Source organism: Indicator indicator, chromosome 3 (assembly GCF_027791375.1).
Source record: "Indicator indicator isolate 239-I01 chromosome 3, UM_Iind_1.1, whole genome shotgun sequence".
NCBI lineage: Eukaryota > Metazoa > Chordata > Aves > Piciformes > Indicatoridae > Indicator > Indicator indicator.
In genome coordinates this window covers 50,526,121-50,553,789 of record NC_072012.1, presented here as the reverse complement: position 1 = coordinate 50,553,789, position 27,669 = coordinate 50,526,121, and the positions used below count along the sequence as shown (strand labels likewise).

At 47.0% G+C, this 27,669-nt stretch overlaps 1 protein-coding gene across 1 annotated transcript in view; it reads right to left on the bottom strand.

The window, feature by feature from the left end:
* Positions 1–27,669, bottom strand: part of TRHDE (thyrotropin releasing hormone degrading enzyme) — a 287,610-nt gene that overhangs the window by 220,502 nt on the left and 39,439 nt on the right. The window contains exon 3 of the mRNA XM_054399685.1: positions 10,155–10,281. Within this exon, the coding sequence (XP_054255660.1) occupies positions 10,155–10,281 (127 nt within the window). The remainder of the gene's footprint in view (positions 1–10,154; positions 10,282–27,669) is intronic.

Below are 27,669 nucleotides of genomic sequence, written 5' to 3'. Positions count from 1 at the left end.
AACCACAGCCCCAAGCACCACAGCCAAACCACCTTCAAACACAGCCAGGCTTGGGCACTCCACCACCTCCCTGCCCACCACATTCCAGTCCCTGAACACTCTTGCCCTCAAAAAATGTTTCCTACTGTCCAGTCTAAGCCTACCCACTGGCAGCTTGAGGCTGTTCCCTTTTGTTCTGTCACTAATTACCTATGAGAAGAGACCAGCATCAACCTCTCCACAACCTCCTTTCAGGTAGCTGTAGGGACCCAGGAGGTCTCCCCTTAGCCTCCTTTGTTTCAGGTAGTTGCCCAGAGAGGTTGTGGAGTCTCCTCTGGAGCCCTTCCAGCCCTGTCTGGATGTGTTCCTGTGTGACCTCTGCTGGATTCTATGGTCCTGCTCTGGCAGGGGGATTGGACTCAATGACCTTCAGAGGTCCCTTCCAACTCCAAACATCCTGTGATCCTGTGATCTAACAACTCATTCAGACTTAACAAAGTCTAACATCCCTTTCCCTGTGTCCTCCAGGCTATGATGGATTCTTTCTCAGTGGAAGAGAGTGGACATTTCTCAGGAAGCCTGTGCACAGCTCAGCCAGACACAACTGCTGCCATGCCATGAGAATGCTACCAAAGCTTACATCCCCTGTCAGAGCAGAACAGCATTGCTTCAGTTTTCAGGCTGGCAACCTCTTAATCAAGAGGCAACCAAACTGATGATCATTTTGAACTACTGTAAAAACAAAACTAAACAAGCACTAATTATTACTTGGATTTTACAGACAGAGAAAGAGCAATGATCTGTCCTGCTTGCTGTAATACTGCAATTCCAAGTCAGAGTTGGACAGATGGCAGAAAGAGGTCACCTTGCTAAGAAGAAAGACAGAGTATGAGGGCAAGGACTGTGAAACATTTGGCAGAACTAAAGCAGAGAACTCAGGCAACATTACAGATTCATCCTAGAAGAAGCAGCAGAGACAGGAGGAAGGACAAAGGAAGGGGAAGAAAGCAGTAGCAGCAGGGAGAGTGCTGATGAAGATGATGGAAGATCAAGCAAGGCAGAAGGCAATGCTGCAATGAAAAGGCTTGGAATATGTCAAAGACTCAAGCTACCATTAAGGCAATTAAATCAAAACAAACAGCTAGTCATAGAACCATAGAATTGTCAGGGTTGGGAGGGACCTCAAGGATCATCCAGTTCCAAGCCCCCTGCCATGGGCAGGGACACCTCACACTACAGCAGGTTGCTCACAGCCACATCCAGCCTGGCTGCAAAAACCTCCAGGGATGAGGCTTCCACCACCTCCCTGGGCAATCTGTGCCAGGATCTCACCACCCTCCTGGGGAGGAACTTCTTCCTAACATCCAGTCTGAATCTCTCCATTGTCATTAGAGCTCACAGCAAGTCACTTGGCCATCCTACAAGAGCAACCCAACGCTTTTGTCTCGCCCTGCAAGGCCTCCTGCAGCAAAAGGCAGAAGTGGTCTCTCTCACCAACATGTTCCCTTCCAGCAGGGGGGAAATGGAGCTGAGGTTTGTGAGTTTCCTTTAAAAATCAGAACAGTTCCCTGTTGAACCTTTTCTTTACAAGGCTGAGCTATTTTTTCACATCAGAAGAAAGAGTTTAAATTTTTCTGTGACACACTTTAAAAACTGAATCCTGCTCTCTAAAAATACTCAAAAAGAGCAAATGTTAATGGCCCAATCTTGTCTTCCAATGTGCAGCAACTTGACTAAATCCCTTGGAAAGTCATTTTCTGAGACTTTGGATTCACAACTTCAAAGTGGTTTACACCGCATGATGCAAACAAGACCCTACCATTTTTGCATGAACCAGTTCATTAGTGCCTTGAACATATCTGGAATAAAAGAAGAAAATAAAATAAAAAAAGTATCAGATGTAACTTGAAAGTTTTCTCTATGGCACATCTACAGAAAAAAATGCTTCCTGAAATACAGAATTCTTTTTTTTAAGCATGCGTTTTAAAACTGTTTTGGATTTTGGTTCACATTCACTGACTTCAAGACAAAACAGCACGAAAAAAAACAAAAACTTTCACCCAAGCCTCTCTGTTAACTTCTGTAGCAATGTCCCAACATGGATTCACAGAATCACAGAATGTGAGGGGCTGGAAGGAACCTCCAAAGCTCATCCAGTCCAACCCCCCTGCCAGAGCAGGAGCACCCAGAGCAGATCACACAGGAACACATCCAGGCAGGTCCTGAGTATCTCCAGAGAGGGAGACTCCACAACACCCCTGGGCAGCCTCTTCCAGTCTTTCCCCTCACAGGAAAAAAAATTTCCTCCTGTTTCCATGGAACTTCCTATGCCCCAGCTTCCACCATTGCCCCTTGTGCTGTCCTTGGGCATCACCCAGCAGAGCCTGGCTCCAGCCTCTGGGCACTCCCCCTGCACATCTTTATCAACAGCAATGAGGTCACCTCTCAGGCTCCTCCTCTCCAAGCTACAGAGCCCTCAGCTCCCTCAGTCTTCAGCTGTTTGTGTTTCTACCTTTCAGGACACTTTCAATGGAGAATTAAAACATTTCACAGAATCACAGCATGTTAGGGGTCAGAAGGGACCTGAAAAGCTCATCCGGTCCAACCCCCCTGCCAGAGCAGGGTCACCTAGAGCAGGTCACACACTTTTGGAGCAATCCAAGTCCTTCCCAACCCTACCCACAGCTCTCCAGCATTAAACAGGTTCTGGAAGTTTAATGGTACAGATGATAATTTAATAAAGCTCAGGGCTTAATAAAACAGTTTTTCTATTCTCTAAGTAGCTCCAGAGGGAGACTCTGTCCATATGATACTCAGACCATCCCTAGGAAGATCTCCTCTGCACTGCTGAGTAAAGAACCCAGTGGAATCAGCTTGCTAATTTAGACATGCCAGTTGAATTCATCCAGTTAAGTGCTTTTCTTTGAGGTAGGCACTGTGGATCTAACCCTTGAGACACTCCAGTTCCTTTACACAACTCAGGGTGGTTACACTAATTACATTGGTGTCTAAATATAGCCCTCAGAATAAACTGAGTTGTAAAATGAGTTTTCAGAGAAGCAGTAAATGCATCCCACTGACACCAAGACTTCAATGCAGCTAAGGAGAGGAAAACCCAAGGCCCAGAAATCTTTAGATTTCACAGGGGTTTATGCACCATACATAAAGTTTTGTCAGTCTTTCACAGCTGGAACCTTACAAGTTTCCCAGTTCCAGTACATGAAGTATTCTGGAAAATCATTTTTCTGGCCCTTTAGCAGAAACCCCTGGGAAGCTGGAAAAGGCTCTGAACACATGGATAGCCTTGGCAGCTCAGGCAAAAACACTGCCCAGCTCACTGTGGTCCTCTCCCACTGCAGCCACACACTGACATTCAGGAAAGAGTAAGACCAGGAAAGCAGAAATAGCACCCAGGAGTATTTCCCAGCTTCTGTTATAAAACCACGGCATTTGCTCTCATGGAGCACCTCTCCCAGGTATTTGACAGAATCACAGAATGCTAGGGGCTGGAAGGCACCTCCAAAGCTCATCCAGTCCAACCCCCCTGCCAGAGCAGATCACACAGGAACACATCCAGGTGGGTTTTGAATGTCTCCAGAGAGGGAGATGTTGTCCACATCTCTCTTTGCACCTTGACAATCTTTTTGCATGCACAATCTCTTTTGGCTAGGAGTTTCACAACCCTACCACATCCTGCCTTAACAGTGATCACTTCTGTGTTCTCTGCACCTGCCTCCTGCTAACCTTACCAGGTGGCCCTTGAGCATTGGTTGGAAAAGGCATCAGCCTCTCCAGCCCAAATCACTCACAATTTGGTGAGACTGGCACAGGTTGCCCAGGGAGGTGGTGGAAGCCAGGTTCTTAAAGCCAAGCTGGATGTGGCTGTGAGCAACCTGCTGTAGTGTGAAGTGTCCCTGCCCATGGCAGGGGGGTTGGAACTGCATGATCCTTGAGGTCCCTTCCAACCCTGACAATTCTGTGAGGAATAGTCACACTGTCCATATGCTAACAGTGCTTGCTCTATCTGGTAACTGTTCCAGTCTTGAGGATCCTCATAATAAAAGGTTCTCCACATACAAGGAATGGTTCTATATATTACAAACTGGTTTAAACATAACTACAGGATCTAAATACAGAGATATATTTTATATATTCACCAGCCACAAAAACAGGATTAAAAATCCTACCCCATATCTTTTTTAGAATTAAATAAACCCCAGCATTTTATCTACTCCTCATTTTAAGTAGACTTTATAATAATATTATAGTCTTGGAAAAATCTGGGGGTTTTAAAGACCTGATTTACTTTCAGAAATGAAATTCATACAAAAATTATTAGCTTAAGACCCTACACAAGCCAAGCACCTTCCAGTTCAGAGTAAGATGTGGAATTAAAAAAGCACACATCTATAAGCCAAGCAGAAGTTTTAACTGTGAAAATTGGTTATTCAAATGAGAAAATTCCCCAGTTCATATTCACTACCAGAATTCACATCAATTCCCAAACAACTCTACCCTTCCTGTACGTTTCGAATTCAGTAAAGGCTATAAAAGACCTAAAAAAAATTAAGTCCTTGAGTGTCAAAAAGGTTCCCCCAGATTCCTCACAGTTCCTAGCAGCAACAGAGGCTGCCAAGAAGTAAGAGGAGCCCACAACTGCCACCAGCAACCTCAGACACCTAACTGGGTGTGCATACAGTAAAAAAGCCTGCTCCAAACTGGGGAAGCAGTCAAGAGTGTCAGGAGAAAGCAGTTCCAAGAGAGTACAGCAGGTGATTTGTTACAAACCCACCTGAGGAGCTCCAGCTTCAGATGCTAATGATGCACAGAATCACAGAACATCAGAGGTTGGAAGGGGCCTTCAGAGATCATCCAGTCCAACCCCCCTGCCAGAGCAGCAGCACCCAGGGGACTCCACACAGGAATGCAGCCAGGTGGGGCTGGAAAGTCTCCACAGAAGGAGACTCCACAACCTCTCTGGGCAGCCTGCTCCAGGCCTCTGGCACCCTCACTCAAAAGAAGTTTCTCCTCCTGTTGAGCTGAAACCTTCTCTGTTTAAGTTTGTCTCCACTGGTCCTTGGCTTATTGCTGTGCACCACCCAAAAGAGCCTGGCCCCCTCCACTTGACCCCCACCCCTCAGCTACTGAGAGACATTGATCAGATCCCCTCTCAGCCTTCTCTTCTCCACACTAAACAGCCCCAAGGCTCTCAGTCTCTCTTCACAGGGAGATGCTCAAGTCCCCTAAGCATCCTCCTGGCTCTCCCTTGGACTCTCTCCAGCAGGTCTCTGTCTCTCTTCAACTGGGGAGAGCCCCAAACTGGACACAGGATTGCAGCTGTGGTCTCAGCAGGGCAGAGTAGAGGGGGAGCAGAACCTCCCCAGCCCTGCGGGCCACACTTTTCTTGATGCAACCCAGTTAGGTATTTAATTTATTGGAAAAATGGAAGCTTAGGAACAATAGTTTGATGGGTAAATAGAGGGACTAGCAGTGAAAACATTGTGGTCTTTCTAGGACAGTGATTTCACAGTGGCATGAAAGAATTTTCTGCAAGAGGAGGCAAAGCAGCATTAGGTACAGCAGTAGGAGGCTTGTGCAGCAGGGGGATGCACTGACAGAGGACACCTGCCTGTGCTCCCTGCAGCCATGGGACTGTCACCTGCTGTCACTGCTGCAAGAGCCTCTCTTCTTCATTAAGGTTTTCAGAATAATCAGAATGTTGGGTTTTTCTGGATCATTTTAGGAGATGTGAGATGGCTTCAAGTTGAGGTGAGCACTGAAGAATGCAGTTTAAGATGCTTTTTAGTAATGTCAGTGTTGTAGCAAATGCTCCATCCAAGTGCAGGGGTTTTAAAAATGAGCCTTTTTCCTCAGGACCTCTTCACAATGAGAGTGAACTTTAAACAAAGCTAATTATTTTCAACGAAAAGATGATTTATGTTCTCCACACAATTCTGTGGCTGAAATACTGCCCAGTTTACCATGCAAATGCTGTGTCCCCTATTGACTGATGTGTTGGTAGTGCCAGTGATGCATGCTGGGGCTGTGTGTGTGGGAACAAGGGACCTACAAGCCCTGATGGAGCACTTCCATCATCTCTGTGGTCATCCAATTGAGCTCCAGATGGTAAGAGTGCCTGAGGACATTGGGCTCTGTAGATGTGCTGCTAGATCAGAGGGACCTCTGTTCCTTTATTTGCTTATGGTACTGAGGTCTGTTTCTCTGCCCTGGTGAGACCACAGCTGCAATCCTGTGTCCAGTTTGGGGCTCCCCAGTTGAAGAGAGACAGAGACCTGCTAGAGAGAATCCAAGGGAGAGCCAGGAGGATGCTTAGGGGACTTGAGCATCTCCCCTATGAAGAGAGCCTGAGAACCTTGGGGCTGTTTAGTGTGGAGAAGAGAAGGCTGAGAGGGGATCTGTGATGGTTTGAAACTGTCTTTTTAATTTTTCCTTGCAAAGTTCAGAACAGAGAAAGTGAAAGAATGTAAATAAGTCACTATTGGGTGTAAGAAAGCAAAATACTGGTTGTTCTAAACACTTCCATTGGATAGATAGAAATGTTTAAGAACTATTACCCAAAACAAAGTAGGCATTCTGCACATTCTGCGTTCGGCAGTGGGGGCAGTTGCTGGGCTGTCTGGCTGCTGTTTCTTCTTCTCTTCTGGCTGAAGATAACACACTGACCTTGGCAGCTAAGTTAACAACTTTCTGCTTAACTAACTCTGCTTCTCTGTCCAGGGGGATCTGGGGGGAAGCTCCTGGGAGGGAGAGAGAGGCCCCTTTGGGAGGGTCCCCTTGGGGGGAAGCAAAGGGAGATCGGTTGTGCTTTTCTGTTGATTGTATATATTTGTGAATGTTGTGAATTTTGTGTATTTGTGCATGTTCATTGCATTTCATTGTAGATTTTAGACTCTGCTTGTAAATACAGCTTTTCATTTGCTTCCAGACTGAGCTAGCCTGGTTATTGTTGGTGGGGGGGGAATTTCAGCTCACACCGACACAGGATCTGATCAATGTCTCTCAAGAGCTGAGGGCTGGGGGTCAAGTGGAGGGGGCCAGGCTTTTTTGGGTGGTGCACAGCAATAAGCCAAGGAGCAATGGAGACAAACTTAAACAGAGAAGGTTTCAGCTCCACAGGAGGAGAAACTTCTTTGCAGTGAGGGTGCCAGAGGCCTGGAGCAGGCTGCCCAGAGAGGTTGTGGAGTCTCCTTCTCTGGAGACTTTCCAACCCCACCTGGATGCATTCCTATGTGGACTCCCCTGGGTGATGCTGCTCTGGCAGGGGGTTGGACTGGATGATCTCTGAAGGCCCCTTCCAACCTCCAACACTCTGTGATTCTGATTCTGTAAACACATCAGCATATTTCAGGTTTAAGACACAGCACATGCTTTGAGATGTGTGATGGTAGCATTTGGCTGAACTGGGACCAAACAAACCTCTGCTCATATGCAAATCACATCTTCAAAAAATATTTATGTCACTGAGACACTTTTGAAACTTTCCTTATTTTATTTACATTAAATAAATTTAAATTCACTGCGGCACACAAAACTTTGCAAACTCTTTTCACGAGCATCACTGCAGAATAACTCAGGTTTTCAAGCAGTGTTTCCTTTTAACTCAAGTTTACTACAAATACTTGATGAAAAAAAAGAAAAAAATACAAAGAAAATAAAAACTTACTTGTGATTATTCCTTCTGTTCTGCTCTAAAGAGACCCAAAGTGGAGCAGACTCATTTGCAATGAGGTATTTTTAGCATTATGCTGTGGCTTATCTTTTAACACATGCAGCAGATGAATTTGAAAGACCTTATGTTGCAGTTATAAAAGATGATTCTGAAGCAGCTACAGCCACTGCTGCCTGCTGCTACCTGGCATCCTCAGGAAACTCCCTGAAAGTGACAATGTTTAGACTTCATCTTCAACAGAAAGGTTTGGCTTGTTTATTTTTTCCCTTCTAAATGTTTGGCACCTTTAAGTCTACAGCTTCCTTTACTGAACAATCATTGCAGAGACTGAAGGGAAGTCTGAGAGGCTACCCAGGAAGTCTGATGCACATGGCATGTTTAACCATCTGCAGTGTTCTCCAGGACAACCCTGCCTGTAACCCTCCATCTAAAGGCAACACAGAAACATTCAGGTTGGAAAAGCCAAGAACCAGAACCCTAATCTACAAGGCTCACCCCTAAACCACAGCCCCAAACACCACAGCCAAACCCCCTTGAAACACAGCCAGGCTTGGGAACTCAAATGCCACAGCACTTACAAAATATCCATGCAACACACTGTACCAGGTTTGTCTTGGGGGTGTTGGTAGCAGGGGAGAGTCTACAGGGATGGCTTCTGTGAGAAGCTGCTAGAAGCTTGCCTGGCTGGAAGGTGGATCCACCACTGGCCAAGACAAACAGCAACAGTGGTAGCACCTCTGTGAAAACTTCCTGAAGAAGAGGGGGCAAAACTCTGTGCAAAAGCAACTGCAGCTGGGAAAGAGGAGTGAGGATACAGGAGAGGAACAGCTCTGCATACACCAAGGTCAGCAAAGGAGGAGGAGGAGGTGCTCCAGCCACCAGAGCAGAGATTCCTGAAGTCTATGGTGAAGACCACAGCAAGCCAGGCTGGCCACTTGCAGCCCATGGAGGTTAAGAGTGGATCAGATATTTACCTGCAGCCCATGGAAGGTCTCATGCTAGAGCAGGAGGGTGCACCCAAAGACAGCCCTGACTCCGAGGGAAGCCTGCACTGGAGCACAGCCTGTTCATAAAGGACTACAGCCCATGGAAGTGACCCACGCTGGAGCAGGTCATGAAAAGCTGTGGCCCATGGGAAGGACTCAAATTGGAGAAGTTTATTGGAGGAGGAAGAAGCAACAGAGACAATGTATAATGAACTGACTGCAACCCCCACCCCCCATTCCCCTCTGCAGCTGAGCAGGGAAGAGGCAGAGAAACTGGGAGTAAAGTTGTGGCCTGGAAGAAGAGAGGAGTCAGGGGAAGGTGTTTTGGGTTTGTTTCTCATTATCCTACTCTGATTTGATTGGTAACAAATTAGAATTTTTTTCCCTCCCCAGGTCGTCTGTTTTGTCCATGACCATAACTGGCAAGTGGTTCCTCTCTAACCTTGTCTTCATCCACCACATTCCTGCTGTATTTTCCCCTCCCCATCCTACTGTGGGGGGGAGGAGTGAGTGAGCAGCTGCATGGTGCTTCCTTGCCAGCTGAGGTTAAATAACGACACACCCTCATCTAGCAACATCAATTACCTCATCTATCTCCTACACTGTTAGCTGTAAGACTAATAAAGCTACTCAGCAGGCAAGGGATTTAATGAAATAGACCCTGGGTTCCTAGGAGGATCACCTGTGGTTCCCACTCAACATTTCAAATAGAAGCTCTCTTTCTGCTCCTCAGCAATAGGCTTTTCTATCTGGATCAAAGAGGCTCCAAAGGAGGGAGGCTGTAATAATATGGTGTAAAGTATTCAATTGTCAAGGGAACAACTGATTGTGCTGAAAGGGAGGGGGAGAAGAAATTAGTTTAAAAGTGGCAGATATTGACAGCTTCTACATTTAGGTCACTTGAGCAGCACAAGTTCACAGTAACTCTTTCAGAAAGCTCCAATACAATTAAGCATACATACTAATCACCACTAATAAACCACACAAGCCAGCACTAACCAAACAAAAACCAAACACATATATATATAATATACATATATATCCTTGCACTTTTGCAGGTTCCAAATTTCCACAAGTATTTTCAATTCTGTTCCTCATCTCAGGCTGGGGCATCAAGATACAAATATTAGAGAACTACCATCTCCCAGTGGTTATTTAATGAAAGTAAGGACCAGAATGAACATCATCCACCTCCCCAGCCCCCCTCTCCCAACCTCTGCATCAGTGAAAGGTCTCAAGTTCCCTCCCCCACTGCATAACATATTTAAGCACTATCTCCTTCCTCTTCCTTTCACTGTGAGGCTGGAAAAGGAACAATTTGGCTTCCCTTGAAAATAAATGAAGACAGGAAAATTCCTCCCTCATTGATCCTTCCAAATTAACCCAAACATTCCTTACCTGGAAACCTAGTGCATTCCAGACTTCAATTTCCTTTTACAAAGCAGATTTAACCTCTCATATCTGGGTGAACTTCACATTCTAGGGGAAAAAAATCTTACCTAATTTTGGCAGAGAATAGGGCACTTTAAAGTAATCTTCATAAAATTCAATGAGTCTCCTTGTAATATTCAGAGCATAGTCCCCTGATCCTCTTCGGATTGCATCAGGTCTGGCATATAACCGTACCTGTGAAAAGAGCAAAGCAAAGCGCTGAGCAGGTCAGGAGCCACAGTGCAAAGCTACCCTACCTGCAGGGGCGAAATGAGGCTGTTGGGAGCCAGATGTGACTGCCACACCCTTCTCAAAACAGGTCATAGCAGCTGAAGTAGAGCCAGCAGTGTGCCCAGGGGGCCAAGAGAGCCAAAGGCATCCTGGCTGGGATCAGCAGTGCTGTGTCCAGCAGGAGCAGGGAGGGGATTGTCCCCTGGGACTCAGCTCTGCTCAGCCCACACCTGGAGTGTTGTGTCCAGTTTGGGGCACCTCAATCCAAGAGAGATGTGGAGGTGCTGAAGCCAGGACAGAGGAGAGCAAGGTAGCTGGGAAGGGCCTGGAGAAGAAATGTGATGAAGAGAGACTGAAGGAGCTGGGGATGGTTAGTGTGAAAGAGAGGAGGCTGAGGGGAGACCTCCTGGCTCTCTACAACTCCCTGAAAGGAGGTTGTGCAGAGGTTGGTGCTGGTCTCTTCTCCCAGGTAATTAGTGATAGAACAAGAAGGAATGGCCTCAAGCTGCCACTGGGTAGGTTCAGACTGGACAGCAGGAAATCATCACCACCGTCAGTGTCATCAGAGCTAGTGGAAGATGGCAGCTCAGCAACACTGAGAGTCTGGTGAAAGAAGCCATGCAGGACAATCCTTCCTCACCAACCAACAGCTGCTAGAAGAGCAAAGATTGTGAGCAATGCTGAGCACACTGACACTGAGCCTAGCAGCTCAGGAACTCCTAGGTATCTTTTGTGTGCATTACCAAACTCTTTAAAAAAGAGGGAATGGCCTCAAGCTGCCACTGGGTAGGTTTAGACTGGACAGTAGGAACCATTGTTTGAGGTCAAGAGTGGTCAGGGCTTGGAATGTGGTGGGCAGGGAGGTGGTGGAGTCCCCAAGCCTGGCTGTGTTTGAAGGTGGTTTGGCTGTGGTGCTTGGGGCTGTGGTTTAGGGGTGAGCCTTGTAGAGTAGGGTTCTGGGTTGGCCTCGGTGCTCCTGAGGGGCTTTGCCAACCTGAATGTTTCTGTGATTGTGTGAACACCCAGAACTTCCACAATTAAGGCTGCAAAGTTTCTAAGTCACAATCTCCTGCTTGTCTGAGTTGCCAAACCACAAAAAACTTAACACTACTTGCATCAAAACAAATATTCCAAGCAAACACACATGTTTGCTAGAGATATGATGGGAGAGTAGATTAGTGTCATGGTTCTCTGCCTACTCTGAATGGTAGGCAGGACGCAGTGGCTCAATAGGAGAGAAGGTCATGGTTTGTTAAAGGCACATTATATCAAGCCCTGAAACTATTAGCCGACAGTGCATGAGGAAGAAAAAAAAAAAAAACACCACATTCCCTATTCTTTTCCCTGGCAGTGACTCAGTTATCCTTGATGAGCCACAGAAGACTGCAAAAGCCATTTATAAGCTCATTCATCTACACAAACAATTAACACTCCTGAAAGTTCCATGACTGCTTCAGGCTTGTGCTTTCAGAAAGCTGTGCATTAAAGCTGCTGAGACAAACCCCAGTCTGTTGTGTTCAGTATGCAACAGTTCACACAGCTGACTACAGGGAGCACAAGAGTGAACAGAACTCACCTTCAGAATCCACCACTCAGGTGTGACTCTAAGTTTAGTCTGGAAAAGAAGAGGCTGAGGGGAGACCTCCTGGCTCTCTACAGCTACCTGAAAGGAGGTTGTGGAGAGGTTGGTGCTGGTCTCTTCTCCCAGGTCATTAGTGATAGAAGAAGAGAGAATGGCCTCAAGCTGCCACTGGGTAGCTTTAGACTGGACAGCAGGAAACATTTTTTGAGGGCAAGAGTGGTGAGGGACTGGAATGTGCTGGCAGGGAGGTGGTGGAGTGCCCAAGGCTGGCTGTGTTTGAAGGTGGTTTGGCTGTGGTGCTTGGGGCTGTGGTTTAGGGGTGAGCCTTGTAGAGTAGGGTTGTGGGTTGGCCTTGGTGATCCTGAGGGGCTTTCCCAACCTGAGTGTCTCTGTGATTCTGTAAGGAGGTAGCAGAAAGACACTGCCAGATAATTCCCCATTCCTTGTCCTTACAGTCCAAGGACTGAAGGGGAACTACCTGGTGCTTCCTTACTGCAAAGATGACACAGGGCTGAGAAGTGTTAACCACGAAGGGGACAGAAAGGAGAGGCACTCTCCCCTCTCCCTGTGATGGCAGCAGCCTGTGCTTTGCATCCTGTGGCAGAAGGTCTCTGCCCCCAGCCTGTTATGACCTGACACAAATGAGTCTCCACTAAAGGTCAGGCTTAATACCAAGAGCTGACTCACTGATACTTGCTGTAGCAGGATGAAATCCCAGCCAGGGTTCTGAGGCAAGCAGCAGGGCAAAAATCAGAAAACATCAACACAACCATGAAGAGGAAATAGCAGTGTTGAAATGTTTCTCAATGCTCTGTTCTAGACCAAGAAAAGCCAATGGGATTTTCAGCTTCAGGGAAAGCATTACCAAGTATTGCCTTGCTGCTCATTTCCTGATCCCCTTCAGTTACCTGAGTACAAACCAGACCTCAGACCTCAGCACACTGTACCTGGCAGTGCTGGTTTAACTCATTGCTCTCTCTGTTTGCAGACTCCCTCTTCTGCTTCATTACTATGTTCATCTTTATATTTTTAACTTTGTGTTGTATTAGACTCAGTGCACATAGTTCTCATTTGTAATGTAAAACAGGTAACAGTGTGGAACCCTATGAGACATGGAATAAAGCAGGCTTCTCATAATCACCACCTGAAAGCACAGAAACCATTATCTGAACACCTCCAAGTACCTGTCTTGGTTTACTGCTTCCTTCCCAAGTTTACAGTGACAGCAATGTGCTCTTGTGGCCAAGAAGGCCAGTGCCATTCTGGGGTTGATAAGAAGGGCTGTAGTTAGTTGGTCCAGAGAGGTTCTCCTCCCCCTCTACTCTGCCCTGCTGAGGCCGCATCTGGAATATTGTGTCCAGTTCTGGGCCCCTCAGGTCAAGAAGGACCTCAGGGAACTGCTTGAAAGAGTCCAACAGAGAGCCACAAAGATGCTGAAGGGAGTGGAACATCTTCCTTATGAGGAGAGCCTGAGGGAGCTGAGGGCTCTGTAGCTTGGAGAGGAGGAGCCTGAGAGGTGACCTCATTGCTGTTGCTAAAGATGTGCAGAGTGAGTGCCCAGAGGCTGGAGCCAGGCTCTGCTGGGTGATGCCCAATGACAGGACTAGGGACAGAGGTGCAAGCAGCAGCACAGGAGGTTCCATGGAAACATGAGGAAAAAACTTTTTCCCTGTGAGTGTGACAGAAGACTGGAACAGGCTGCCCAGGGGGGTTGTGGAGTCTCCCTCTCTGGAGATATTTAGGACCTGCCTGGATGTGTTCCTGTGTGACCTGCTCTGGGTGCTCCCCTCTGGGGGGTTGGACTAGATGAGCTTTGGAGGTCCCTTCCAGCCCCTGACATTCAATGTTCCTAGCAGTGACATGTGCACTAAATGTTCTCTCATCTGCTAAACTAAACTTACTCTTCAACAAAATAAATATGAACCACAGAGATCCTACTTCAAACATCTCAAAACTTTTAGTTTAGGAGAAGATGGGAAGAAACTCCATGAGATTTGTGGTGACCCCTGTTTTGTACCATTAAATCTTTACACACAGCTTTGCATAATTGCTTTATTGGCACAATTGACTCTATCAGCAAACCAGGGAAAAAAAGAGTCAGCCAACCAAGGATGCAAAAACTCATTCAGTTTGACAGTGGCCAAATGTGTCCATAAGAAGAAATGGGACAACAGAAGGAAAGGGAAAAAGCAGGTACACAAAAGAAAACTCAGGGTTCAGCTTACTGCATGAAAATGTGTCTTTTGGCAAGGACAGAAAAGGCATTTCATGGTGACTGAGATGGAGCCCAGGCACCAAAGCTCAACACCCACAACCCTGCAAACTTTCATTTGCCACCTGCCTCACCCTGAATACAGTTTGCCTTGGCCTGTAATGTTGCCCTGGGTGCCTCTCTGCTTGCCTGGAACAGCGCCAGACTGCCAGGGCTCCATGCCTAACACCAAGGTCACCCCTAAGATGGAACACAGCTCAGCAGTTATTGTACCTTTGCCCAGGTCCTCAGGGCCTGTCAGCTGCAGGTATTGCAAAGCAGGCTACACATCTTCAAAGGCTGGCTCTGTCACTGCTCTTCACCCAACAACCACTGGCCATGAAATAAAATCATTCTGCCCTGTGCTCAGCACTGCTCAGGCCACACCTTGAGTGCTGTGCCCAGTTCTGGGCTCCTCAATTCAAGAAAGATGTTGAGATGCTGGAATGTGTCCAGAGAAGGGCAGCAAGGCTGGGGAGGGGTCTGGAGCACAGTCCTGTAAGGAGAGGCTGAGGGAGCTGGGGGTGTTTAGCCTGGAGAAGAGCAGGCTCAGGGCAGACCTCATTGCTCTCTACAACTACCTGAAGGGAGGTTGCAGCCAGGTGGGGGTTGGTCTCTTCTCCCAGGCAAGCAGCAACAGGACAAGAGGACACAGTCTCAAGCTGTGCAGGGGAAGTTTAGGCTTGATCTTAGAAAGAAGTTCTTCCCAGCAAGAGAGACTGGCCATGGGAATGTGCTGCCCAGGGAGGGGGTGGGGTCAATGTCCCTGGAGGTGTTTAAGAAGAGCCTGGATGAGGCACTTAGTGCCATGGTCTGGTTGATTAGATAGGGCTGGGTGATAGGTTGGACTTGGTGATCTTGGAGGTCTCTTCCAACCTGGTTTCTTCTGTGTTTCTGTGATTCTATATGCAGGAACCTTAGAGGCACCATCACAGAGCCATGCCTCACTTCAGGAAATTCCCCCCAGGGGACAGTCTGTGACACTGCCTCCCTGGCTGACTGGTTTGGATGACATCTTCCCAGGTGACATTTGCAATGCAAGGAAATGTTTGGTTCAGAGCCCAGTGTACAGGCTGGCACCTGTATAAGCTTGAAACCAGAGCCTCTAACTTTAACACATCAGTGTCCTTCCACATGTCATAGTTAAGTAATAAAGGCTGTCAAGTTTTCAGATGCTGCTCCAAAGATAAGCTTAAGTAAATAAATCAAAAGGCAAATTAAGAAATGAGATTTGCTTAGCATAATTTTTTTGCTCAGTACTTCCATCTCAAAAGGCAGACAGGTTATGCTACTGTGTATCTATGCTGGACTGAAAAGTGATGCATAATTATCCCTGATTTTCCCACAGGCTCTTTGGCCACCACACTAAGAATTCAATGTTCCATTAAATCCAAACAAGAGAAAGAGCAGATCATCTTCTGCATGGTCAGACCTAAATATAAACCAAAGCAGTACATGTTCTCCTACAAGAAATAAATCACTTTCTGCCTTAGGTGCAGCATTCCTTACTCACAGCCATGGCACCTTCTGCCCTGCAAGTATCAGTCAGGCTCCTTCACACACTCGTTGCCAGATCAGGTTATACTTTGCTTTTCATGTAAGAAATTGGAGAACAAACACAGAGTGAGACTAATTCTGGGTGCCTGTCTTGGCTCCTATCAACCTCAAGTGTACTTAAGTGGTTTATTGCACAGACTTAAAGCACTGTTCCCATTGCATCCTAGTGCAGTGGTGAACACCACACAGCTTTAGGTCTGGTCACAGGTGTCTTACTTTGGGTATTAAGAAAATTAGTAACACACAATTAGTGACTAAATGAGACCCTGTCAGTTTATGTGTTTTGCTCTGAGCATCTCACAGCAGCTATAGTGACAGAGGCAGGGAAGGAATTCAAACATAGCATTCAGCCTTGTGGCCACCTGAGCGCCTGCACCAAGCACCTAATTACAGAACCACAGAAACATTCAGGTTGGAAAAGCCCCTCAGGAGCACCAAGGCCAACCCACAACCCTACTCTACAAGGCTCACCCCTAAACCACAGCCCCAAGCACCACACCCAAACCACCTTCAAACACAGCCAGGCTTGGGGACTCCACCACCTCCCTGCCCAGCACATGCCAATCCATGACCACTCTTGCCCTCAAAAAATGTTTCCTACTGTCCAGTCTAAGCCTACCCATTGGAAGGTTGAGGCCATTCCCTCTTCTATCACAAATATTAGACTCACGCTGGACGTGAGGAAGAAGTTCTTCCCCATGAAAGTGGTGAGAGCCTGGAATGGGTTGTCCAGGGAAGTGGTTGAGGCCCCATCCCTGGAGGTGTTTAAGGCCAGGCTGGATGAGGCTCTGGCCAGCCTGATCTAGTGTGAGGTGTCCCTGGCTATGGCAGGGGGCTTGGAACTGGATGATCCTTGTGGTCCCTTCCAACCCTGACTGATTCTATGATTCTATTCTATGATTCTAATTACCTGTGAGAAGAGACCAGCACCAGCCTCTCCACAATCTCCTTTCAGGTAGTTGTAGAGAGCCAGGAGGTCTTCCCTTAGCCTCCTCTGTTTCAAACTAATTAATTAATAAGGCAGAGACTGTTCAGACAACAGGCACTGCTGTTGTCCTGATGCAGCACTGTTCCCTTGTGTGTCTAAGTGACAAAAATACCAGAAAAATATTATGAGGGATGGTATCAGTAATGACCCTGTCACAATACCTAAGAATACACCAAAGCTGACACACTCAACCTCAATTCTGAGTCTTTTTCTTAACTCCTTTGCACCTACAGTTGCAACCACTCCAATCTCTCAACAGAAGTTCTGACAACTACTACTAAGAACAAAAACAAATAAATAAGTCCAGAGCTCTTATTTCTCTCTCACATGGAAAAAGGCTGAACATCTCCTTCCCATCACAAGTTTAAGCAACTAGATTTGCAGCTGCATTGCTATAAGCCAGACCTCCCCTTTTACATTCATGAAATGCTGCTGTTCTCACACCACACAGCCAGTGATGGAAGGAAAGACACTTTTGCTACAGCAGAGCAAGAAGTTACCTGATCTAGCTGAGCATGCCCCTGCTTTCTGCAGAGGGGGTTGGACTAGATGATTCTGGAGGTCCCTTCCCACCCAGACCATCCTCTGATGCTATGATTAGAGATCTCAAATGAAATGGCTGCAATGTTTATTTTCTCATTCTTTTCTAAAGTGAGCACAAAATGTGAGATGTTTCTCTTTTTGCTTTTCAGGAGCCCAGGGCTGTTTTCATTATACCCTTAAATGAAGACAATGCAAGAGCCACAACTGGGTATCAGCAAGGAAAATCATCCTGAAGGGTCAATTTTAAAATATTAGAAACTTATTTCAAGTTCCTTTGGCAGATTATTATCAGATAATTATTGTCAGATAATTATTATCAGATAATCATTGTCAGATAATTACTGTCAGATAAAATAGTAAGCTATTCTTGAAACTTGTATGATAAATTCCATGTATTTGTTATGAGCAACCAACAGTCTGCTTCTCTATAGTCAGTCAAAAGCATTTGCTGTACAAGTGAACTTCCACAAATAATTTGTAGCTACTGAAACATTTTCTGTAGTCTCTCTTAATATTTCAGTCCTTGTTGCATAAAATAAGCCAAATTAATTGCAAACTATTTGTAATCCCAGGTCACCAGAACAGATGAATGTGCTTGTCAAATGAGAGCTGTTTCCCATAGTGAGGGACAGTTGTGAAATACACTAAGAAACGTGCAAGAAACTTAGAACAAATCACATCTGAGTAAAAGCAGGTTATGAACTACAGTGCATGAGAAAATCTCCTGTCTACAGCAGGAAAAACTTATTTATCAACAAGAAAGTTGGCACTCAGGAAGAAAGAAAAAATAGAGAGTCTTTCTTGTGTTATTCCTTCAGAGACTTTCCAAACAAGAAGTGTGCCCAGGGGGCCAAGAAAGCCAAAGGCATCCTGGCTGGGATCAGAAATGCTGTGTCCAGCAGGAGCAGGGAGGGGATTGTCCCCTGGGACTCAGCTCTGCTCAGCCCACACCTGGAGTGTTGTGTCCAGTTTGGGGCACCTCAATCCAAGAGAGATGTGGAGGTGCTGGAGCCAGGGCAGAGGAGGGCAAGGAAGCTGGGAAGGGCCTGGAAAAGAAATGTGATGAAGAGAGACTGAAGGAGCTGGGGATGGTTAGTGTGAAAGAGAGGAGGCTGAGGGGAGACCTCCTGGCTCTCTACAGCTACCTGAAAGGAGGTTGTGGAGAGGTTGGTGCTGGTCTCTTCTCCCAGGTCACTAGTGATAGAAGAGGGAATGGCCTCAAGCTGCCACTGGGTAGCTGTGCTGGTTTGGGGCCAGACAGATCGTCTCTTGCCCCGAAAGGGACAAAAGAATGAGACTCACACAAACGGATTGGAGAGTGATGGAAAGTTTAAATGGAAAAGCAATTGGTGAAGCTACAGAGAACTACAAACCACAAAGCATAGTGACAAAGAGTATCCCAAAGCGTACAGAACCCCTCACAGTATTCCCAAAGCTTCCCAATCCTTCCCTTCTTCCCACCTGAGGGTAAACCCAAACCCCCCAGGGCTCTTTCTTCCCCCTCCCGCTGCTAGGCAAGTCTCAGGCTGGCCAGGTCTGAGACTGCCCCCCCCCCCCCCTCCATTCTCCTCCTGGCATTAGGCCTAGACAGGCCTAAGAGGCCTTGAGGATACTCCCCCGGCATTACCCGATAAGAGAGGACATCTCCCATGGGAGCAGAGGGAAGAAAGAGGAAGAGAATGACTCTGCAGATGGCCTTATAGGGTGCAGGACTTATGGGTAGAAATACGTCGTTTCCTGTGTCCACCCCTGTGGGTGGGCACCCAGGACACCAGAGGTGTATCTCATGCGGCAGTGGCAGGGGGCACCCAGCCTAAACTGCCACAGTAGCTTTAAACTGGACAGCAGGAAACATTTTTTCAGGGCAAGAAATTGGAATGTGGTGGGCAGGGAGGTGGTGGAGTGCCCAAGCCTGGCTGTGTTTGAAGGTGGTTTGGCTGTGGTGCTTGGGGCTGTGGTTTAGGGGTGAGCCTTGCAGAGTAGGGTTCTGGGTTGGCCTTGGTGCTCCTGAGGGGCTTTTCCAACCTGAGTGATTCTGTGATTCTGTGAAATGTGAATCAGTGACTGCATGCAATGTACAATGGGTAAGCTCTGACAAGAGCAAATTGTAAATAGCAATGAACATCTTCATTTCTGGTCAATACTATGTTCACTAAAATGCCTCCATTGTACCAAAGATGAGGGATAAGTTCAGCACATCATAAACAGAGGAATAGGTTCAGGAAAAGTAGAACTGTTAAATTTCAACATTTTAAAATCTCTGGTGGTTTGTTGGTTTGGGGTTTGTTTGGGTTTTTTTTTTTTTTTTTTGGCATTTAAATTAAAGAACGTTATTTTTAAAGGAAAAAAGGAATGAAGAATGTTCAGTAAAAACCTGCAGTCATTTTTCCACATTCTCTGAAACATTTCAGGTTAGACTGAAGGCTTTGTCCAGTTCTGCTTTGCAGGCAGGAGGAATATGGAATACATTCAGCATTTTGAACATGGAAATAAGAAGCAAAAATCCACTACTTACACATGTCCAATTCAAAACCCAGCTCCAACCCAGATCCAACCTTCTACCTCTGCAGGAATTCACTGAAGATGAAAAAAGAGCAGAGAGAGCTACACAGTATGTTCTCCCTCTGGCATTAGAGGAAGACAATAACAACCTCTGCTAGAGGTGCCACAAGCCTGCCAGTCTGCTTCCCCAAGGACTGAGGGAAGCTGACAGCCTGGGAGAAAGCAGGATGTTACAGCAAGGGCTAGCAAGCCCCCAGCATGCCATACACAACAGCCCACCTCTTGATTCAGAATTCAACATGCACTTCTACACTTGAAGCCTGCTCTTGAAGACAGGATTCTCCTCACTGCTTTCTGGTTTATGTGTGCACCCCCTCTGAAACCTTCATTCCCAGCATGCTGTTATCTTTTCATCACAGAATCACCCAGGCTGGAAGAGACCTCCAAGATCACCAAGTCCAACTGACCACCCAATCCTATCTAATCAACCAGACCACGGCACTGAGTGCCTCATCCAGGCTTTGCTTAAACACCTCCAGGGACATTGACTCCACCACCTCCCTGGGCAGCACATTCCCATGGCCAATCTCTCTTGCTGGGAAGAACTTCTTTCTAAGATCAAGCCTAAACTTCCCCTGCACAGCTTCGGACTGTGTCCTCCTGTTCTGGTGCTGGGTGCCTGGGAGAAGAGACCAACCCCCACCTGGCTACAACCTCCCTTCAGGTAGTTGTAGAGAGCAATGAGGTCTGCCCTGAGCCTCCTCTTCTCCAGGCTAAACACCCCCAGCTCCCTCAGCCTCTCCTCACAGGGCTGTGCTCCAGACCCCTCCCCAGCCTTGCTGCCCTTCTCTGGACACATTCCAGCATCTCAACATCTTTCTTCAATTGAGGAGCCCAGAACTGGACACAGGACTCAAGGTGTGGTCTAACCAGTGCTGAGCACAGGGCAGAATGACTTCCCTGCTTCTGCTGGCCACACTATTGCTGTTGCAGGCCAGGATGCCATTGGCCTTCTTGGCCACCTGGGCACACTGCTGGCTCATGTTCAGCCTACTGTCACCCAGTACCCCCAGGTCCCTCTCTGCCTGGCTGCTCTCAGCCACTCTGTCCCCAGCCTGGAGCCTGATGGCAGTGTCACCTTGCTTGATATCAAGCCATATTTCTATTCTTTTCTTTACTGTCACTGTAAAGTTTGCTGATCACAATAAATCCCCATGGTAGTCTGCATTCATTCTGCAAGGCAGCTCTTCTTTCAGTGTTTTAAGATCACTCCAACTGCTGTCACTGCCTTCTCCAATGCCTTAGGTGGGTCACACTTCACTGTATTCAAGAGAATAAAGTTCACCTCTGCTTCAGCAAGGGAAGGCTTGTGAAAGCAGATGGCTCATTGGTCATTAACAGCCTAACGCAACACCTGCTGACTTCAACTGAGTGACTCCTGTTAACTGCAGGGGCTTTAAATCAGACTTTCATAGGAGATCTGACCACTCCAAGCCCTGGGCTAGAGAGACTTCTGGCAGAGCAACCTTCACCAACAGCATCTGACACATCTGCAATCCATGCTTTCAATCTCACTTCAGAACTCCTTGTTAGGTAGTGCACAGGGGAAAAAAGGGGGGGAGGGAATGGCAGTACTCTGGTCATAACCATCTAACAGTTCACATCATGAGAACCAGGACCACTGTCTGGATCTTATACTTACATCCTGTGTACTACAAGGAAAAATAGAACTGCATTGTAAAACAGCCTAAGGGTAGAATGTACCCAGCAGTAAGCACTGCTGTATCACTGCCACAGCACCAGGTACATCCAGGGAGGCTCTGTGCTGAGCAGGGCAGAGACACAGCCACAGTCCCAGCCCTGGGCTCATACCACCTGACACTGTGCACATTGCCACACACCTGACCACATAAAACCACTCCCAAAGGAACTCTCACCCACAGACAGCCTTTGCCCAACCCCAGATGCTGTCACATCACATAGCCTCTGGGACCAGAAGAGACCTGACTATCTCTCTCCTTCAGCTTCTCACTGTTACAGCAGCATTCCAAGCCAATGTGGCTAATGTTCTGAGGATGGCATCTACCGGTTTTGCTGTTGCCTAGACTTCCCCTCCTCCTTTTTCCTGTCTTAGGTCCATTTCACCTCATGTACCTAAATGCAAGCAGACTGGGAGTAAACGAGGGCAGGGACACCAAGAAGTCTGCGGACAACCTTCAATCTTGTTGCTGTTCTAAGGCAACCATGGGGTAGGTAACCAGGTATCAACACAGGAATCCACTTCACAGCTGAGGATAGCTTCCCCTCCCACCTCCTAAAGTAACTTTGGCATGTGTTTCAAAGCAGCTCAGGCTGCTTTCCCATTACCCAACAGATGTTTCTGCACATCAACTGGTGTCAGCAATGCCACACAGGGAATAATGATTGGGTTTTAATCCTTCCCTCAGATCCAGCAGACTCCACCTGAAGCATTGTTCTTGGGAGGCCTTTCCAAACTAGCTGCAGCCCTCTGTGTGACTATACCCACAGGCTCAACCCAGCACTGGCACACCTGGGATCTCACTCACAAGGATTTTAACATCTCAGTTCAGCAAAGCATTTATGCAGATGTTTCATTCTCACCCAATCACAGAAACATTCAGGCTGCAAAAGCCCCTCAGGAGCACCCACCCAGAACCCTACTCTACAAGGCTCACTCCTAAACCACAGCCCCAAGCACCACAGCCAAACCACCTTCAAACACAGCCAGCCTTGGGCACTCCACCACCTCCCTGCCCACCACATTCCAGGCCCTGAACACTCTTGCCCTCAAACAATGGTTCCTATTGTCCAGTCTAAACCTACCCAGTGGCAGCTTGAGGCCATTCCCTCTTCTTCTGTCACTAATGACCTGGGAGAAGAGACCAGCACCAACCTCTCCACAACCTCCTTTCAGGGAGTTGTAGAGAGCCAGGATGTCTCCCCTCAGCCTCCTCTCTTTCACACTAACCATCCCCAGCTCCTTCAGTCTCTCTTCATCACATTTCTTCTCCAAGCCCTTCCCAGCTTCCTTGCCCTCCTCTGCCCTGGCTCCAGCACCTCCACATCTCTCTTGGATTGAGGTGTCCCAAACTGGACACAACACTCCAGGTGTGGGCTGAGCAGAGCTGAGTCCCAGGGGACAATCCCCTCCCTGCTCCTGCTGGACACAGCACTTCTAACTCAAGCATATGTTTAATTTTAAACACATGTTTAATCTCAAGCACACATTTCCATGTTTCAGGAGGTGCTAACATTTCACCAGAGCAGCCACTTCCACGTTATCAAGGGGAAGAAAACAGTCTTAATGATCTTTATTTCAAGATCCATTAACACTTCTGCAGCAAGTGGCGCTTGTGGGCTAAGAACAGAGGCATTGCCTCTGTGTTTGAGAGCTTCCTTTTACCTGACCATCAGAGATCTCTTTTGCTGTTATTTTGCTCACTGCCTGTTTTAGGCACAGGTATTGCATTGATTATTGTCACAAAAATAAAATACATGTTCCCATTACACATTTAATACAGCAGAAAGATGCAGTTTGGGTGCAGTAGTCCTGGCTGAGACCTCCTGGGTCGCTTCTGCAAACCAGGAACTGCATCTCAGATGAGTTCCTAAATGTGATGGATTCAAAAGCAGCAACACTTCACCACAGAATCACAGAATCAACCAGGTTGGAAAAGACCTCAGAGATCATCAAGTCCAACCCATACCACCTATGCCAACCAGCCACCAGCTAAATCCCACTAAGGACATGCATGAGTTGCTCCACATGTGTGGAACTCCACAAGTTGTGTGTTCAAAGGCAATCAAATTTACAACACTGATGAGGGAAGGAGAGAGAGAGGTAACTGTAATGAAGTATCAGCTGTGCTGTAGTGAACATAGTTACACTTGATAATGGGAAGAAAAGACAGGGAAATGCCTTGTTTCAATCTCCCATTCATTATTAATCACAGACAATGCCCCAAAGAGACTGCACTGTAATGAAATGTGCTTGCTGAATACCAAAGGGAAAGCTCAGATTCAGAGGATGACTTTTCTCCAAAACCTGGGCACTCACACACAGCACAGCACTGAGCCTGCTTCTGGATATAATTATAACCAAAAATGGTTTCATCAATCTAGGAATTTTTCCTCTATAGCTAGCTAGAAACAGTGAGAGTTCAATGACCTGAGACTTTCTGAGGAAACACTGTTTTGATGGAGCTTGGGTAGAGCTTTTTCTCAACTAAACAGAATCACAGAATGTTAGAGGTTGGAAGGGACCTCCAGAGATCAACCAGTCCAACCCCCCTGCCAGAGCAGCATCACCCAGGGCAGTCCACACAGGAACACATCCAGACAAAGCTGGAAAGGCTCCAGAGAAGGAGATTCCACAACCTCTCTGGGCAGCCTGTTCCAGGGCTCTGCCACCCTCACAGTGAAGAAGTTCTTCCTCATGTTGAGGTGGAACCTCCTGTGCTGTAATTTCCATCCATTGCCCCTTGTCCTATCCCAGGGCACAAGTGAGCAGAACCTGTCCCTGTCCCTTCCTTCCTTACCCCCAGCCCTCAGCTATTGAGAGACATTGATCAGATCCCTCTCAGTCTTCTCCTCTCCACACTAAACAGCTCCAGGGCTCTCAGCCTCTCCTCCCCAGGCACTGCTCCAGTCCCTTCAGCATCCCTCTGTTGGACTCTCTCCAGCAGATCCCTGTCCCTCTTGAAGGGAGCCCAGAACTGGATGCAATATTCCAGGTTAGGTCTCAGCAGGGCAGAGTAGAGTTGGAGGAGAACCTCTCTGTATCTGCTGGACACACTCCTCTCAATGCACCCCAGGACCCCATTGGCCTTCTTGGCCACCAGGGCACATTGCTGTCCCATGCAGAACTTGTTGCCCACCAGCACTCCCAGCTCCTTCTCCTTGGGGCTGCTCTTCAGCAGATCCCCTCCCAACCTGTCCTGCTGCAGTTTATTCTTCCTTCCCAGGTGCAGGACTCTTGTGCACTTGTCCTTTGTGCACTGATCCTTTGTGCACTTGTTCATCATATGCTTGCAGTAATCCTGATTATTTTTTGAAAAAAAAATACAAAAAACCCCTGCAGTATATAAAGAGAACCAATAACAAAATATAGTCCCAAGAAAAGGAAAGCAAAGTTCATTTGTGAGCTCAGCTGCATTTCCTCACTGCACAGATTGGCATAGCAGTGATAAGCAAAAGGAACAAAGGACAGTAGCTTGTGAGCAACATGTAAACTTGACAGGAAAACTCTTTGCAAGGTGAAAAGCTGAGGAGTGCAAGGCACTCAGTCTTCAAGTACCCTCTATCAGTTCTTAGTACTGAGGAAAGAGGATTTGTAGGTAAGTCTGCATTGTGCTGCACCGAGCCCACAATACTTATTGAAAAATTGCACTTAGTTCTTAAGAGGGCAAAAAATATGCAGGTGGGAGATGGGTTCTGACCAGTATAAAATCTGTAACAAAACCAAACCCAGGTTACATCAATAAGAGCAGGAACCACATTAACAGTGAGAGTTCCTTGAGGCTACAAACTTGTTGGAGCAGAGAGACAAACAATTGGCCACTGAAAGCAAAATCTATAAACCATGAAATAAGGAAACAAGAAATCAAATGTTTTTGTAGGAACACATACTAAGATCCACTAAAAAAAAAAAAACCTCCATTAAAAGCTCTGTTTATGACTCTCAAATGATATTTTAAATGCTTTTAAAACCCCTCTGAATCCACAGAATGATATAATAATGAAACTAACGTGCTAGTAGTGTCCAAACACTTCTGCACAGCTATCCTCTGACAAAACCAGGGGCAGGAGGAGTGCTTCAGCAGGGAAGAGGCAGTCATCTATCAAAAACTCCTCCAACCTATGACTTGAAGGACTCCAGCCCCTTTCCAGGTACATGAGAATCAGGAAAGAAAAAAAAATTTCAAAGGCAGGTTACAATGACAAACAGAGAAAGCAAAACTGAAAGGCTGAATTGATTCAAAAATGATTCCTCTCTCAGGACTCCCATCTGAGAAAGATCAAGGCCAGGATCAGGGATCAAAGTGATTCCCCACCTAAACCAGCAGAGACACAGATGAGAAGGGGCAGATCTTATGTACACAAATGACCTGAACTGGCAAAGAGAGGATTTTGGCACCTTCAGATAGAAGGAGCTGCACAATTCAAGTTCTCTGACATATACAAACTCAACCCAAGGTGGTAAGACTGTGCTAAGACCAGGCTTGAGTCTCCAGAACACACACAGAGAACCACAGGGGAAGCCTTTACACTAACCCCTATCAAATGTTCACCTGCAAGGTTAGCAATCAAATCCCTGCCAAAGTATGAAATGCTCAGATGTTTATGATCATGAAAAGTCATTTTTGCACATGATATCGTTCAAATTGTGTTACTCATCTTAAAACTTCCACTGCACAGATGTATTTCCTCTTGGGCAGATGCACATTAACTACTGGTGTCCTCTCCACACCTGGGGAAAGGGCTGGCTTGGGAAGCCTTTGGGAACAGCCACAGCTGACACACTGCATAGGGTATACACCTGGACAGCCAAGCAGTCAGCTCTACCAGCTGAGACTAAACTAGCTCTGGATGACCATCACACAGATTTACCACAGTTGACCTCTTCTTTCATATTGATGTGCTGGTTAGCTTCAGACTGTACACAGATTGATGTGTCAGGAACAGGGTGGCCAGCAGGAGCAGGGAAGTCATTCTGCCCTGTGCTCAGCACTGCTCAGGCCACACCTTGAGTCCTGTGTTCAGTTCTGGGCTCCTCAATTGAAGAAAGATGTTGAGATGCTGGAATGTGTCCAGAGAAGGGCAGCAAGGCTGGGGAGGGGTCTGGAGCACAGCCCTGTGAGGAGAGGCTGAGGGAGCTGGGGGTGTTTAGCCTGGAGAAGGCTCAGGGCAGACCTCATTGCTCTCTACAACTACCTGAAGGTGTGGGTTGGTCTCTTCTCTCAGGCAACAGAACCCAGCAACAGAACAAGAGGACACAGTCTCAAGCTGTGCCAGAGGAGGCTTGGGCTGGATGTGAGGAAGAAATTCTTCCCAGCAAGAGAGATTGGCCATGGGAATGTGCTGCCCAGGGAGGTGGTGGAGTCACCATCCCTGGAAGTGTTTAAAATCAGCCTGGATGAGGCACTCAGTGCCATGGGTTAGTTGATTGGATGGTGCTGGGGGATAGGTTGGACTGGATGATCTTGAAGGTCTTTTCCAACCTGGTTAATCCTGTGGTTCTGTGATTAAAATAGCTGATTTGGAACAGGATGATGTCTAAGAAGAAATGGGATTAATACCCCTCCTTAAAACAAAATCTCATGGCAGTTCCTTCCCCAGGAAGTTACAAGGTCTAACAGATGATAGGAAGATGGAAAGGAAAGTGTTTCTGAAACCCAGGTTCCATGCAAGCATGGTGGTCACACTGCAGGCCAGGCTGAACTCACACTAAAGGTTTCAGTGGGTTTCCAATTAGGGAAATAGGAAGACAGATGCATTTCTTCACAATCATTTCTTCAGCTGACAGCAACATAAGACAGTCTGCACAGAGATATGCCCCTGCTGGCACTGAAGCAGATCACAGTTGTTTGAACTGTCCTTGCTTTGCTTTTCCTAGCTGATGAAGAAAGCTATTGCCCTGCTTAGCCTCCAGCTGACATTCACATCAAGAGAACAGCTTCATTGCTCTCTCTTTTTAACCCTTTCTTAGAGTCTCAGATGGCATTCCCCCTCATGAGACACCCTGACTGCACAGTGCAAGGTGACCCTTTCCAACAGCAGCAGCCTTCATCTGTACCCACAGCATCAACAGCAGCTGCTCTGTAGCTCAGCAAACATGAAGAACAACTGCTAAGGGCAACAGCCACATGCATGGGCAGCCAGAGCAGCTGTGCACTTCAGCAAGCAGTG